We start from the raw sequence: 16,019 nt of genomic DNA, 5'->3' as shown, positions 1-16,019 counted from the left end.
GAATACCCAGGAGGCACAAACTCCCTTTGAAGTCATAACACCTCTTGTCCTTAATCAGGCTTTTACCCCCAATATTGTAGACTTTACTGGAGTAGACGAGTGAGCATGGTAGGCAGGCAGAATGATTCAGTGCATAAAAGCACTTGCTGCATAAGCCTGATGGCCCACATAAGGAAGCCTGACACACTAGGATACTTCTGTAATCACAGCATGAGATGAGTATGGAGACAGGAGAATTGTACAGAGGCTTACAGACCAATTAACTTGGAGTATATAGCATGATGAAAAACAGAAAAAGAGAAATAATGTCTCAGTGGGCTTATTGGTGGTACAACCATTCTAAAGCTTGGAAAGTAGAGGCAAGAGGACTGCCCAGATGTGAGCTATCACACCCGACTAATTTTTCAGATGAGGTCTTATCGTGAGTGTAGCCCAGGCTGGCATCAAACTTCCTTTGTAGTTAGGATGGCTCTGAACTAGCCATCCTCTCTCCTTACACTGCCAAGCACTAGGATTGTAGGCTCTTGGCACCATACCCAGATCACTTTTGAAGTGTATTTTTATTTTGATTTGTTTTTTAAGTATTTTAAGGAAGGGATGAGATGTAGCTCAGTAGCAAAGCACTTGGCCTGTCGCCCATAAGGCCCTAGGTTCAATCCCTGGCACTGCCAAAGGAAAGCATACTACATAAAGTCTTTTCTAGAGGAAGTGTGTGAATGAAGCACTCACTGTACTTTTTTAATGCTGCATCTGTTTCTAGTTTCTAAAACTACAAGCTCCCTGTGTTTTGAAAGTAAATTTGACAACTTTTCTCCACTCAAGGCTTCTTTTAAGCCTTTGCTTCTTTTAAGCAATATTCTTCTAATAGTCTATACTTCTTATTTTTAAGGGTAGAAGGACCTATAAATAAGATAATGGTCTTGGGGCTAGAGAGATGACTCAGTGGTTAAGAGTACTGACTGCTCTTCAGAAGTTCCTGAGTTCAAATCCCAGCAACCACATGGTGGCTCACAATCATCTGTAATGAGATCTGACGCTCTCTTCTGGTGTCTGAAGACAGCTACAGTGTACTTGCATATAACAATAAATAAATCTTTGGACAGGAGCAAGCGGGGCCCAAAGAGGGGGGTTGGTCCTGGGTTCAATTCCCAGCAACCACATGATGGCTCACAACCGTCTGTACAGCTACAGTGTACTCATATACATAAAATAAATAAATAAATCTTTAAAAAGGGGCAAGGGTTGGTGAGATGGCTCAGTACTTAGGAGCACTGGCTGCTCTTCCAGAGGTCCTGAGTTCAATTCTCAGCAACCATATGGTGGCTCACAACCATCTGCAATGGGATCTGATGCCCTCTTCTGGTGTGTCTGAAGACAGCTACAGTGTACTCACATGCATAAAATAAATAAATAAGTCTTTTAAAAAAAAGATAATGTTCTCTGAATGATTGAGGGAAGAATCCCAGATTATCCTCCTTACCTCAGAATGCAGTGTGCTTAGGTTTTCGGTTTTGGGGTTTTTTTTGGTTTGGTTTGGTTTGGTTTTTTTGACATATTATAGACTATATTATTTAGATTGTGTCCTCCTACAAGTCATTTGTTTAGGTCACCTTTTGGAGTGAGAGTTTAACTTTCCAAATGTTCTTTAATATATATTTATAAAACTTGAGTTCTTCAGGGGAGAGGTTTTTCTTTGTAATCTTAAAGACAAGGTCCTACTATATAAGCCAGGCTGACTTCATACTTGTGATTCTCCAGGCTCAGTGATAAGATAACATGCCAGGCAGTGGTGGCACACGCCTTTAATCCCAGCACTTGGGAGGCAGAGGCTGGCAGATTTCTGAGTTTGAGATGAGGCTGCTCTACAGAGTGAGTTCCAGGACAGCCAGGGCTATACAGAGAAACCCTGTCTGGAAAAAATAAATAAATTAAATAAATAAATAAAGTAATAAGATAACACACTTGTACCATTTTACCCCCACTAAGATCTCTGTTTTTAAACAACAGTTTGTGGTTTGTCTCTCACAGTCATAAGTAAACTATGTTCCTTCTTACAGCTTGGCTTACCCTTCCCCTGCCTGTGCCGTGTACCCTGTAACACTATGTTTGGATCCCAGCATCAGATGGTGAGTTCTCCTTTTGGTTAGATGGTATTATAGAATTGCATTTTGAAACCATGTCTTTCTTTTATTTAACATTCTGTTTGCTGGCTTCCAGATAGTTATTAGCTTACCCATTTATTGTTTCATTCCTCCCATTGTGGTGCTGTATATGCTTTTGTATTTGAATGAAGGCCAGGCTTTGTAGCTCTAAAAGAATTTTGTATTACTTCATCACCTGCTTCTTTTGCAGTGGTGGGAGGATTGTTTGGTTCTAGGGCCCCTTGTATGCTGAGTACATACTCTTTCCCAGCCCTTTCATCAGCATGCATCCCAATTAAGCATAAGAAATGTGTTTAAGCTCAGAGCTTTAGCTAGTTCTCACTGCTATCTAAGTTTATGAGTGGGCATATTCTTTTGTTTTTTGTTGTGTTGAGACTAGATCTTCCTGGGATCCCAGACTGGCTTGAGAACTGAGATTCTTCTACAATGTGAATGAGCAGATTTGAAATGAAGTCCTTCATTATAATCTTAGAGTTGAATTGTGCTAAGTTTTTACACATGCAAGAGATAAATATCTTGATACTGAAGCAGAAAGGAAGGGATAAACTCTAGGATTCTACGTTTCTGTTTTCAAAATAATTTACTTGTCTGTGGGGAATAAGAAATTGTTTTTTTTTTTTAATGTAATGTTGTTTTGTTTGTTTGTTTAGTTTGGGTTTTCAAGTTTCTCTGGGTACCTTTGGCTGTCCTGTAACTTACTCTGTAGACCAAGCTAGCCTTGAACTCACAGAGATCCACCTGCCTCTACCTCTTCAGTGCTGGAATAAAAGGTGTGTGCCTCTGCCACTAGTGCCCAGCTAATATAAATATTTAAAACTAGAAATATTGGTCTTGTATATGTACAGTTTCTACCTTTAATCTCTTTAATATTTCTAATTAGTTTATTAGGAAAACAGATTTTGTCATCTGTGGCTATAGAAAGCAGAATTGTTAAAATTTATTTGAATAGTGTGAAATTTGTATAGGAGGCATACTTTAATATTAATAATTTAATATTAATAAATAGGAGAAAAAATAACTCAGTGATATCAAAGAGAAGTAAAAAAAATCTCTTCTTAGAAAGGTTATAAGTGTGTTTCAAGTGAACATTTAATAATATTATAGGAGTAGTTTTTATTTTATTTTATATATTACCCTGCCTAAAATAAAATAAAAGGAGTTCAGAACTCTTAAATTTTCTGAATAACAAGAAAACTAATGTTTTTGAGTGCTTCTAATATGCATTTTGTCCAGGTAGCATATAGTGGCTTTAAAATACTTTTCTTACATGCATTAATAAAACTGAATAGATTTTAATGTTTTAAGTCTGAAGTTCATGAGTAAATAGTTATCCTAACATGAAAAAAATTTGAGTTGTTAATTTTGAGTCATCTGTGCTTTTAGAATTCACAATCTTTCACTGGGCATTAGCTTAGGTCTCTGTAGTGCTTCCTAGTATGAACAAAGCCCTGGGTTTGATCCTGAGTACCATATAAAACCAAACATGGCATACACCTTCAGGAGGTGGAAGCAGGAATCAGAACTTCAAAGCCAGCCTAGGCCTTATGAAACTGGTGGTGAACTGGAGAGATAGCTCAATTGGTAAAGTGCTTTCCAAGGAAATGTGAGGACCTGAGTTCAATCCCCGGAACTTACATTTTAAAAATCACTAATATTATAGTTTTGGATTTTAAAAATAAGAAATTCAACTGGACATGGTGGCCCTTATTCTGAATCCTGGTACTCTTAATCCCAGCATTTGAGCAGTAGAGAAGGTGGATCTCCATAAATTCAAAGCCAACCTGGTCTACATAGCAAGTTTCAGGCCAGCCAGAGTTATATGGTGAGACACTGTCTCAAAACAAAACAACAACAACAAAAAAACCTTCAGGCCAGACGTAGTGGCTCATGTCATCCCATCGCTGGGGAGTGAAGTCAAGTTAACCCACGGGCCTTGCTGTATAGCCAGCATAGCCTTCTCAGCAAGTCATTGAGACTCTGTCTCAAAAAACAAGCTAATTGGCTCTTGAGGAACAACCTTGAGGTGGACCTTGGACCTCCATGCACATATGTGTTCTAGTAACCATATGTACATGCATTTGTGTGTATACACATGCATAGTCGTAATTTTTCAGTGCATACCTTTTATACTGGGTGTCTCATATTTTTGTGGTTTGTTTGCTGGTCCTAGGACGTTGCCTTTCTTGAGAAACTGATCAAAGATGACATAGAAAATGGAAGACTGCCTTTGCTGCTTGTTGCAAATGCTGGTAGGTATCATAATCTACTATATACAAGGACACTGAGTACTTGGCCAGTGAGATAGGGTCTTGTTAGTGTTGTTTTGTCAAGATGGGGTCTCAGTTCTATAACCAAGGCTGGCCTGGAATTCAGAGTAGTCCTCCTGCCTTGGCCCTATAAGTGCTGACCTTAAAGAAATGCATCAAGGTGATGCACTCTTGGTTTTTGTTTCTTTGTTTCATTGATTGGTTTTGAGACAGAGTTTCTTTGTGTAGCATTGCCTGTCTTGGAACTGATTGGTGTTTGAGACAAGGTTTCTCTGTGTAGCCTTGCCTGTCCTGGAACTCGGATTTGTAGACCAGGCTGGCCTCCAACTCAAGATGAAGTGCTCTTAAGGTAACTAAAGAAAAGCTCCTGGAACTAATTTGTGGACCTAATAAGGTTTCTAGATTTCTATCTAGCAACCAGAAAATTGAAATCTAATTTAAGGCCAACAATATAGATAGCTGAGAAGATAAAAGATGCTTGCCACTAAATTGAATGGGCTGAGTTCCATCTCATGGTAAAAAGAAAGAACAGAATCCTGAAAGTTGTACTGTGTTGTATGTATGCCCACATGTACATACAGAATAAATGTAATAAATAACAAGTTGAATTTACAATATCTTTTATGGTAGCATCAAAAAGGATGAAAATAGGCCATGAAAATGAAAATAATCCCTTTAATCCCAGCATTTGGGAAGCAGAGGCAGGCAGAGTTCAAGAGCCTGGTCTACAGAGCTAGTTCCAAAATAGCCAAGGTAGTATAGAGAAATCTTATTGAAAAATACCAAACCAAAACATGAAAATGGGGCAAGGTGACTTAGCAGGTAAAGGTGCTTACTGCCTGATGATATGTATCTGACAACCTCAGAGTTCAATTTCTAAATTCATAAAGGTGAAAAGAAAGAGTCAACTCTACAGTTATCCTCTAACTTCCACATTGGTGCCATGGCATGTGTGCACACACACATCTTACATGCTTATTATACACAGGCTAATAAATTAAGAATACTTAATGAATATATTTAACAAAAATATATGTAATATCTATGCACTTAAAAGTACAGCGTATTCCTAAAAGAAGTTTCAGAAGGCCCAAATGTATGTAAAAGCATACATGTTAGAGACTTGATGTCACTAAGTCATTTCTTCCTAAACAAGCCCTGTCATAATCTCTGCATAATGAGTTCCAGGCCAGTCAAGGCTATACAGCAATGTCTTATCTCAAAACAAACAAAGCCAAAAAAGAAAGAAAGAAAAAGGGCATCTCTCCATTGCAGGAGCCAAGCTCTTCCCCCCCCCCCTCCCCTTTATAGCAGTGGCAGATGGTGCAAGCAAGGAGTGGCTGCTAGAGGCCTCTGCTACTTCTTTTGGCCCAACTCCCTGGCGGGGTAGTGGGGGTCCCCACAGTGGCAGGTGGTAGGATGAAGTCCAAGCCCAACCAGGTGCAGACCGCAAGGGCTTCAAGAAGCCTACCTGTGGACAGCAGCAGGTGGACAAGGTGTCGTTGGTGAGTAGCAGTTGGTACCCAGATGCCACAGACTGGGTTTCTGTGGGGACCTCTTGTTCCATGGGGTGATAAGAGTTCTGGCCTGGTGGGCAAAGAATTCAGCGAGTAACAAACAGAGACGACACAAGGGAGTGTGGTATCTGAGTATATTTGCACAAAGTGAAAATCAGGCTTATATAGTATACAGAAACAGGGTGAATGTCAAAGGATCACCTAGCAGGTAGTGGTCACATCAAAGTCATTAAGAACAAACAGCCAGGTGTAAATGATTCCTTCAGAAGAACAGTAGTGCTCTTCCCTGCTGGGCTATCTTGGCAGCCCTAAGCAAACTCTCTTGGTCTGAAGCAGGTAAGAACCAGGAGGTCCCATTCTAGCAGCTCCTGGGAATGGTTTGGCTTGTAATGAAAATATTAGTTCAGGAAACTTTTCAACTACTAGTTTGTAAAGCAATTCTGTCTTGTGTGCCACTGCTCTTAGAGTTCTAACTATGTTTACAGATAGCAATAGTGTCTGATTACTATCTAACTCTGGAGACACCCTGTCTGATAAGGCAGCTTCCTTGTGGGAATCAGTAGGCAATAATGCCTGACCTTTATTGCTAATTCTGGGGACACCCTGTCTGATAAGACAGCTTCTTGTAAAAATTCCAAGCTAGTAACAGCTAGGAAATCAATTAGGATCATTGAAACACTGTGGAGGCAAGGAAACAATGTTAAATCTCAGTTTTATCTATAACAAAATATTTCTTAAGGCACCTTTATGCCTGAATAAAGAAAGCACACAGATCTCTCCATAGGCTTTAGCAGAGACCAGTCTGGAACACACCAGAGCTAGGAGATGTCAGCGATTGAATACTCAGGAAACTGGCTGTCTGTGAAGCATATGCCTCAGGTCCATGATCAGGTTTTTTAGGCCTGACACACAGACACAACTGAAGTAGACAAGTGCTGTGTGACACCAGACCAATAGATTGTCCCAGGAGGAGGGATGGAGCCAGAGGAGGAGCCTGGTGGTGCTGCGGCTGTGAGGGGAAGTGTATGAAGAGGCTGGAGTCAAAGGAAAATTAGGCAGACTCCTGGGAGTATTTGAGAATCAAGACCGGAAGCACAGAACATATGTTTATGTTCTGACAATCACTGAAGTATTGGAAGACTGGGAAGACTCTGTGAATATAGGCAGGAAGAGAGGGTGGTTCAAAGATATAATCAAGGGTCTTCAGTGTCATAAGCCTGTCCACGCAGAGTATCTGGAAAAACTAAAGCTGGGGTGTTCTCCGACCAATGGAAATTCCACGGTCCCTTCCCTCCCAGATAACAATGCCTTGTTTGTGACTGCTGCACAGCCCTCTGGGGTGCCATCCAGTATAAGATAGAGAGTTGGGGGCCCCTCCCCCGTCATGGCATGGCACATGTCACAAGGAGAGGCTTTTTTACTTTTCTTCTAACACATTTGACTGCTGCTGCCAAGCTCTGTATTTGCTATGCAGGAATTTCAAGTAATCTGCATGTATTTCATCTGCTTTCAAGTCTTTTAAAATAAATAACAAAATAGCAAAAGTATTTTAAGATGCCAAAGCCATGTGGAATTTTTTTAAAGCCTTAATTGTACCCCATTACTTTGGTTTTCATTTTTATAGCCTTTTTAAAATTTTCACTTTTGTCCACTTTTTGTCCACTTTTTCTATGGTTTATTATGACAGATCAACTGATTGTTGGGTATATTTTTTGCCCTAATTTTTTTTCTTACAGTATTAAATAGAGACCAAGTCTTTGTTGGGAATAAATGAAAAATTCTTGGTATTTAAAGAAATATATCCACTCCAAAACTTAAGTTTAAGAGAGTTGTATTCTCCATTTGTAAACTGCAGATCTGGGCTGTGTTTGTGTGGGCCAGTAGCCTTTGACAAAGCACTTCAGCTTACTATTACCAAGGATTTGTTCACAGCCAGAATTATGTGACAGTCAGTGTACTAGGACTGTTTTCCCTCTGATACAGTGATTTGATATGAAAGAGTATGTCATTTTTTAGGGAAAACTGTCAGTACTTGCATGTGGCTCAGCACAGCTCATCCTGAAATTGTGTTTATAGAAATCTATTTAGCATGTTCAGTTGCTACTTCACTTTTTGTTTTGTTTTGGTTTTGTTTTTTCTTTTCTTTTTGTTTTTGTTTTTCGAGACAGAGTTTCTCTGTATAGCCCTGGCTGTCCTGGAACTCACTCTGTAGACCAGGCTGGCCTTGAACTCAGAAATCCACCTGCCTCTGCCTCCCAAGTGCTGGAATTAAAGGTGTGCACCACCACACCCAGCGCTACTTCACTTTTTGACCATATTAGGGGCCACATTTCCCTCAATGGCGAGTGCTCTTTAAATATATTTTCAGTTTCTGATTTATCAACAACATTGTTTACCACTGGACTAGACTTTGGATGCTAGTCAGTGATGACTTTATCACACTAAATAAAATGGCTGTTCTGTCCAGCTGTTCTAGGCCTAAGACACTGTCTTGAGTATGTCAGTAAGTAATGTGTCAGATAAGTTAACTGTGGGGGAACTAGAACATTTGAGCCAAAAATTATTTACCTTGTCTTTGTGCTCACTCAAAATTGCCTACCCCATTATAAAGTACCTGTACTTCCTCCTTGAAGGGGGAGGAAGAGAGGAAAAGATCTTTGGCTATCATTAGCCTTTTGTAAAAGCAATGGATTAAGCCTTCCTCTTCCCCCAGGAATGCTTTCCAATGTTTCCACCGGGGATACCGGACCAAGGACTCTTGCCTGCCCTGCTCGAGAACCATCCAGCTCCTCCTCTCCCCACCCACCCCCTTTTTCCTTTTGGACAGGCCATTGCCACCCAGGAGCCCCCACTCATTCTCAGCTCTTCCGCCGCTGCCTATGTTCAAAGATATCCAGGGATGTCCTGCGATGCCCAAGAGCTAGAACCTATCTTCCTTGGCCTCCATGAGGCCCAGGGACCCTGGACTGCTCCCTCCCACCCCCATGGACTGGGGTTAGTGGCTTCCAACCGCGCGCGTGGAGAGCCCCCAAGCTCTGGCAGGACGTGGGTCTCTCCCACCCTCTTATCTTCCCAGTGGGGCGCCCTACAGTAAAGTATAGTTAAGACATTTGTTCTGTAGCTTGTTAACCTTTAAAGTGTAATGCCGCTGCTGAAAAGCCTGTGCTGAAAAGGGTCCTTGCCTGTAGGAGAATACTGGTGCCATCTTGAAAATGAGATCTTGGGCCACAGATGCAGCAGAACTGAAAACATTAGGTTCCAAAGCAGAAGAACTCAGCCAGTAGTATCCATTCTAAATTATGTAGTATAATCAAGTGTGATCGTCCAGACCTTTTGTATTTTTCTTTGAACAGAGGTCATGTACTCTAGGTGTTTTAAAAGAAACCCACAGATTGACATTTTCTGTCTTTCTGTTTTCTCACAATTCTCTGCAATTTATCCATGTACTAAACACAACAGAGAAACTGGACTGTTGTGTAAAATACTGCTTCCAGCTAATAAACCATCACAAATGCTTGGGGGTTTATATGTACATGATACTCTCAGAGGTAGTAATAATGCATGAACCTATTTTATAAACTCTTGAACTGTGTATTACCATGTAAAGTATCTACAGTGTTAATGTCAACCATCTCTTTAAAAGGTTAGCCTATAAATATTGTTGTATAGTTTCTTTGGTCAGAAACATTTGGACTAAGTCATGTCACCTGGGTTAGGATTTTCTTCAGTGCCATTTAGCAAACTGTCTTTAGTCTATGCAAATAGCAAAGATTTATAGAATGTAACTGAATGCAGCTTCACTGTTAAATTTCACCTGTGGGTTATTCTTCTGGAATTCATACTTGCAAGATATAAAGGATATTGAATCTACTAGAGATAATGGCTACAGTCCCAGCCACTTGCAGCAGGAGACTGCTCTTTGTGCTTACTTGTGCAGTCACTGAATAAAATGGGACAGCTAAATTCTCCAGTTCCTTGTGCCTCCTAAGTTTAAAACTAAAAGGCAAAGCAACTTGTTAGAAATTGACTTGCAAAAAAGTAGAAACTGCTGTGTGATGGTATAAAGAAATGGCATTTTCCCACCAAGCACAAGCCATCCAGTTTTGTCAATCACACTGTATGAAGCAGTAAAGTTGAAAGAGAGAAATGGGGAAGAATTCTTAACCCAAGAATTTTTTGGGTACAAGGATTGCTTTGCTTCTGAGATGGTTGCATTCGAACTGTTGTAAGAATTGTAAGAATCTTGACTTTCTTTTTTACATTTGGAAACATCAAATAAAAATGGAAACATAAAAAAAAAGAAAGACAGACAGACAGACAGACAAACAGACTTGATTTGGAGCATCACTCAGTATATAGCTTGTGTTTAGCAAGTACAGGGTCCTGGATTCAGGTCCCAGCAATAAGAAGCTTTTGCTATTAGAGAAGACCCTATTGAGCTGGGTGTGTGGCTCATGCCTTTAAACGCAGCACTAGCAGTGCAGAGGCAGGTGGATCTCTGTACATTTAAAGCCAGCCTGGTCTACACAGCAAGTTCCAGGACAGCCAGAGCTATAAAATAGATTCTATCTCAAATAAAAGCAAAAGCTCTATTAAGAAGTGAAAAGCGAGTGAGATGGCTCAGTGGTTAAGAGCACCAACTGCTCTTCTACAGGTCATGAGTTCAAATCCCAGCAACCACATGGTGGCTTACAACCATCTGGAATAAGATCTGATGCCCTCTCCTGGTGTGTCTGAGGACAGCTACAGTGTACTTACATATAATAATAAATAAATCTTTAAAAAAAAAAAAAGAAGTGAAAAGCAAGTGGTAGGATGGGAAAAGTATTTACAAAACATTTTTTTCCTAGCAAATGATTTATATCTAAAATATGTAACATTCTGTTTCAATTCAGTAATTAAGGTGACCGACAGCTTTAAAATGAATAACATTTGGATGGATAATTTACCACATGGGTATATAAACACTTGAAAGATGTTTAATGTCATTATCATTACAACAATACAATTTAGCTCCATATGTTGGTGTATACTTAGATCATAGCTTCTAATCCCAGCACTTCAGAGACTAATACCTGAGGACCAGCAGTCAAGGTCAGTCTGGTCTAAATGGAGAAACTATAGTGAGGTCTTGGATGTAGTTCAGTTGGTAGAGTGTACATTTTAGTATGTACAAAGGTCTGAGTTTGATCCTTAAGTCTAAGTGAAGCAAATGTGGGCAGCACATGTAAGTGAGTCCAGCACTCTAGATATGTGGGCCACAAATTTGAAGTTCAAGATTGTGTTGAAATGGATAGTGAGTTCAGGGCCAGGCAGTGTTAAAAATATAAAATAATAAAGTAAAACCACAATGAGAGCTGAAGATTTAGTGTAGTCTGTTTTTCTGCTATGCCTACGACCCTGGCTCCAGTCCCTCTGCTAAGGAAAAAGGTGCCTGATGCTTACAGGGGTCACAGCAGCTCCATACATTCCTGGTAGAGTGTTGTGTGACAAAAGTCATCCCAGGTAGGGATCCTACTACAGACCAAAGTACAGATGCCACTAAAGTCACACTTGGTAAACCAGCATGAGTGACAGCTCACAACGCTGGGAACCTGCAGTGCACTGCACAGCTTGCAGACAGGTTGAAGTTGTTATGGATCTGGGATCACTCAGAGATTTACCATGACCATGGATAAATCTTAATAAGAAGAGGCTTTATTAAATACTGCCCTCATGGCACCAGGACTGCAACTAAGAGCACTCCCAAGATGCAGCAGCTAGCCATATCAGCCCGGGACTCATAAAGGCGAAACCCACAAGATTACATGTACTCTACCAATGTGTAGGCAGGGTCTTACTTTAACATCTTTATTTTGCAGTTTATCCTAGTTATCTTTTTTAGCAGAGTAATCTAGTTTGATTACAAAAGCAGAAATAGCAGTTAGCCTTATGTCCTGTTATTTTGCAAGAACAGCAAATTTTACAAGATCAGTCAATTTAAGAATAGTTTTCTGGGCTGGAGAGGTGGCTCAGTGGTTAAGAGCACTGACTGCTCTTCTGGAGGTCCTGAGTTCAAATCCCAGCAACCACATGGTGGCTCACAACCATCCATAATGAGATCTGACACCCTCTTCTGGAGTGTCTGAAGACAGCTACAGTGTACTCACATATAATAAATAAATAAATGAATAAAAAAAAAAGAATAGTTTTCAACAGCTGGGGGAAAAGCGTGGGCTGGTAGGGTACAGCTAGGGACTTCTATGTTAGAGGCATTTTTTGCTTTTTGGTGACTGGATAAGCAAGTTAGGGCATTGACCTACAGTAGAACACTAATCAGTACATATAAAGAAATGCTGGCACCCACTTCCGTGTGCAGGAGTTTCAAAGGCATGCTGATGTACAGAGAATTGCATTGGCTTGACACCCTAGGACAGACGAGACTTGAGTGGCAGGAACAGATAAAAGATTGTTGGGTCATGAGTTATGGAGGAGACCAGCTAGAGTGAGGATAGAGAGCTTTTAAGGTAATAGAATCACTATTGATTGTGACATTAGTTACACACGGTATTCATGTATCAGCACTCATTGAACTATATACTTATGTGAATGAGGTTTTTTGCAGGTAAATTATATTTTAACCAAGCTGTTTGTCTACAAATAGAGAACTATTGCTTCCTGCCTGACTCCCCTTACTATATGTTTAAAAAGAAGCACAAATTGACCCATATTCAGTCACTTGATAGAGATTACATTTAGCCTGTAACTGAGTGACCTCCCATTGTGACCTATATTTATTCCCTGAATACCTGCCTCAAAAACAGACACTGCCAGAAAGTATGAAATTACTCTGATAGTGATCCAGTCATTAAACACAGCCCTGTACTTTCATCTGGATAGAAGTATTAAAGTCAAGTGTTACTTAATTCAGTTACCTAAATGTGTGGTATATATGCCTATAATCCCAGCAGTTGAGGCAGAGGCAGGCAGAGCTCCATAATTTTGAGGCCCACTTGGTCTGCATAGCAAGTACCAGGATAGCCAGGGCTAGCTACATAGAGAGATTCTGATTCTCAAAAAAAAAAAAAAAAAAAAAAAAAAAAAAAACCAGAATCAAGGGCTGGTGAGATGGCTTAGCAGTTAAGAGCACCAACTGTTCTTGCGGAGGTCATGAGTTCAAGTCCTAGCAACCACATGGTGGCTCACAACCACCCATTTAAAAAACAAAAAGTATAAAAAGAATCAAAAAAATTTTAATTAAGATATTTTTTAAGATTTGTATATGTCAAGCATTGTGTGAGTTTGAAGTCAGCTTGATACCCATACTAAGTTCTAGGCAGAGCTACATAGTAAGCCCCAGTGTGCATGTGTGGGGATGGTGCCTGTAGTGTTGTTCCTTGGGCATGATCTACTCTGTTTTACTTAGACCAGGTCTCTCACTGGCCTTGCCAGGAAATGTTAGGCTGCCTGGCCAGCAGAGCAAGGGTCTTGCCTATCTCTGCTTCCTACTGGGATTACTATGTGCTGCCATCATGCCTGGCTTTTTATCATGAGTTCTGGGGATTGAACTTAGGTTTTCATTCTTGTGGGACAAGCATTTTACCTAATCATCTTCCCAGTCCTCATTCCCTTTTAAGACAAAAGTCTCATGTATCTCATGCTGGCCTTTAACTTAGGTAGCCAAGGATGACCTTGAACTTTTGGTCTTAGTTTAGGATTACAAGCATGTGCCACCATGCCTACTTTATGTGGTGTGGGTGATAGCTTTTTCTCTCCCCTGGTGATGAAGAGATCAGCCTGATTAGACCAAATTAAAAGAAGATAAAGGCAGGTTTATTAGGAGGCAGCTCTTACATGGGTTCACCGATCTCAAAGATAGAGGTCAGTAAAGCCACATATCTAGGCTAAAGCAAAGGAGGTCTTGTAGAGTTTAGGCAAGGAGTGATGATGTGTCAGCTAGGAGCTGGAATTGTGTCTATACATCGTCAAAAGCTAAGCTCCTGGGTGGGCACTCTTGGGTGTGTTGCCGGAAACTCAGAGTCAAGGAGTCATGTCAGCCAGGAGGAGTAGAGGAGGATTTTTTTGTGTGTGGGAAGGATTGGAGAAAGGAGGGCAGGTGGGGTTTCCTAGCTTGTGTGGGGGATGAGCAAGCATTCCAGAGTGACACGGGGCATCTAGAGTCCTATGCTAGGCAAACGCTCTACCAGCTAAGGCACATTGCCAGCCACATAACTTTTTTTTTAAAGTTGTGTTTGTTCAGGTCATAGTAAGGACATAGAAGTCCTTACTAGTTGGGATTTCATTAACTGAAAATTTAGGACGTTTGGGGAAATACATGACTCTGTGTTTTACTTAAGTTGAAAAAGGATGTCTCCAGCTAAGTCTGTAGTGTAAATTACTAAGGGATGAGCTCCAAGACTTTGACATATTTAAGTAGTCTTCAGAATATGTTTTATGATAGCAACCTATGTAATAAAAATACAAGCTCATGTTACATATTCTTTTTATAAAAGTTTAACCTAAATCAAAAAGCTCAGAATGTGGATATAAAAACAGTGAGAAAAGATATCTTGAGCAAATGTCAACAAAAGTACTATACCTAAAGTAGTGAAATAGTTCATATTGACAAGACATAATCTGAAAGAGAAAAGTTACAAGTGTTTATGGACAAAACTCTGAGGTTTTTAAAGAGAGTGCTGATAAAATGTAGCATAGATAGACAGTCCTATAGTCTTGATGGCAGTGAGTAAAAAGTCAGTATATGGTTTCAAAATTAGGCACTTATAAAAGAGGAGACACATTCTTCAAAATTTACACAAATCAACTAGCAAGTATTGATTTTACATCAACCCACAAGGAAGATATTGAATAGGTATACACTGCTGTTTCTGTCCAGTCAAAATGCTGTGTAGCTGTGTATAAAAACCCCCATTGTAAAGATTCAGAGGGCAGTGGGTTGTTTTTTAATGTCCCTGCTTACTTTATTTAGGAACTGCAGCAGTCGGACACACAGACAAGATCGGACGTTTGAAGGAACTCTGTGAGCAGTACGGCATTTGGCTTCATGTGGAAGGGTAAGTGGACAGTAAGGTTGGTCAGTTCCATGTTGGTCCTTATGGAGAATGAACGTCAGATTGACACTGAATGACATTTATCATTAACAGTTTGGATTACAGATGACAAAATCACACAGTGATTGGCTAAAGCAAAAGATTTTATTGCTTCATATAATTGAAAAGACCATTGCCAGGAATGGCTTTAGACACATTGTCAACCAGAATTCTATCAGTTCCTCTCCACTTCCTTCCCTAACCCTGGTCACTTGGCTTGAGTTCCTTTGTTTTGGCTCATGGAGAAACAGTTCCTATTATGGTAAAAAGTAACTGCAGGGGCTGGTGAGATGGCTTGGCTGGTAAGAACACTGACTGCTCTTCTGAAGGTCATGAGTTCAAATCCCAGCAACCACATGGTAACTCACAACCACCCATAATGAAATTTGATGCCCTCTTCTGGTGGTCTGAAGACAGCTATGGTGTACTCATTTATAATAATAAATAAATCTTTTAAAAAAAAAAAAAGTAGCCGGGCAGTGGTGCACGCCTTTAATCCCAGCACTTGGGAGGCAGAGACAGGTGGAAGTAACTGCAGAAATCCTAGCCCTCTTCCCAGCTTCATGTTCCATGAGTTCCTCTGATAGCTGAGGTCATTTGGACACTTCTGAAGGGGTGGGTGAGTCTACCTGAGCTCGTAGTTTGATAAAGGTTATAGGGTGGTTAGACAGAAGGCTCCTGGAGTGTCTTTAGAGAGAAGAGGAGCAGGTTCAGGGCAGCCAGATGCCCATGTCACCACATCATCCAAGATAAGGGTCCTTTTATCATCTATAAAAAGGAAGAGTAACCATGAAAGATACAGAATAGTTTGGGCATTGTCCTAAGTAAGCAGAGACAGCCCCTAAAGCATGTTTTTCTTAAAAGTGCATTTTGAAGCTTTCTATAACTCCCATTTTTGGCTTTAATAAATGCTAATTAAACAAAAGACATAGGCGAAGATGATCGTATATCACCTTAATGATAGCATGGTTTTCATTTTTTTGG

General features: G+C 40.3%; 1 protein-coding gene and 1 pseudogene across 5 annotated transcripts in view; both read left to right on the top strand.

Annotated features, from left to right (window-relative positions):
- Pdxdc1 (pyridoxal dependent decarboxylase domain containing 1) overlaps nucleotides 1-16,019 on the top strand; it is a 92,823-nt gene that overhangs the window by 51,559 nt on the left and 25,245 nt on the right. For all 4 annotated transcript variants that reach the window (XM_031363107.1, XM_031363106.1, XM_031363105.1 and 1 more), the window contains exons 7-9: nucleotides 2,058-2,126; nucleotides 4,333-4,411; nucleotides 14,915-14,999. In XM_031363107.1, the coding sequence (XP_031218967.1) occupies nucleotides 2,058-2,126; nucleotides 4,333-4,411; nucleotides 14,915-14,999 (233 nt within the window). The remainder of the gene's footprint in view (nucleotides 1-2,057; nucleotides 2,127-4,332; nucleotides 4,412-14,914; nucleotides 15,000-16,019) is intronic.
- On the top strand, nucleotides 5,834-7,595 carry LOC116085601 (annotated as a pseudogene). The gene is made up of 2 exons (XR_004116660.1): nucleotides 5,834-5,970; nucleotides 6,904-7,595. The product of XR_004116660.1 is annotated as a diphosphoinositol polyphosphate phosphohydrolase 2-like (transcript).

Source organism: Mastomys coucha, unplaced genomic scaffold, assembly GCF_008632895.1.
Source record: "Mastomys coucha isolate ucsf_1 unplaced genomic scaffold, UCSF_Mcou_1 pScaffold12, whole genome shotgun sequence".
In the NCBI taxonomy this organism is placed as follows: domain Eukaryota; kingdom Metazoa; phylum Chordata; class Mammalia; order Rodentia; family Muridae; genus Mastomys; species Mastomys coucha.
The sequence above is the reverse complement of the archived record's forward strand: the minus strand, read 5'-3'. Positions and strand labels throughout refer to the sequence as shown.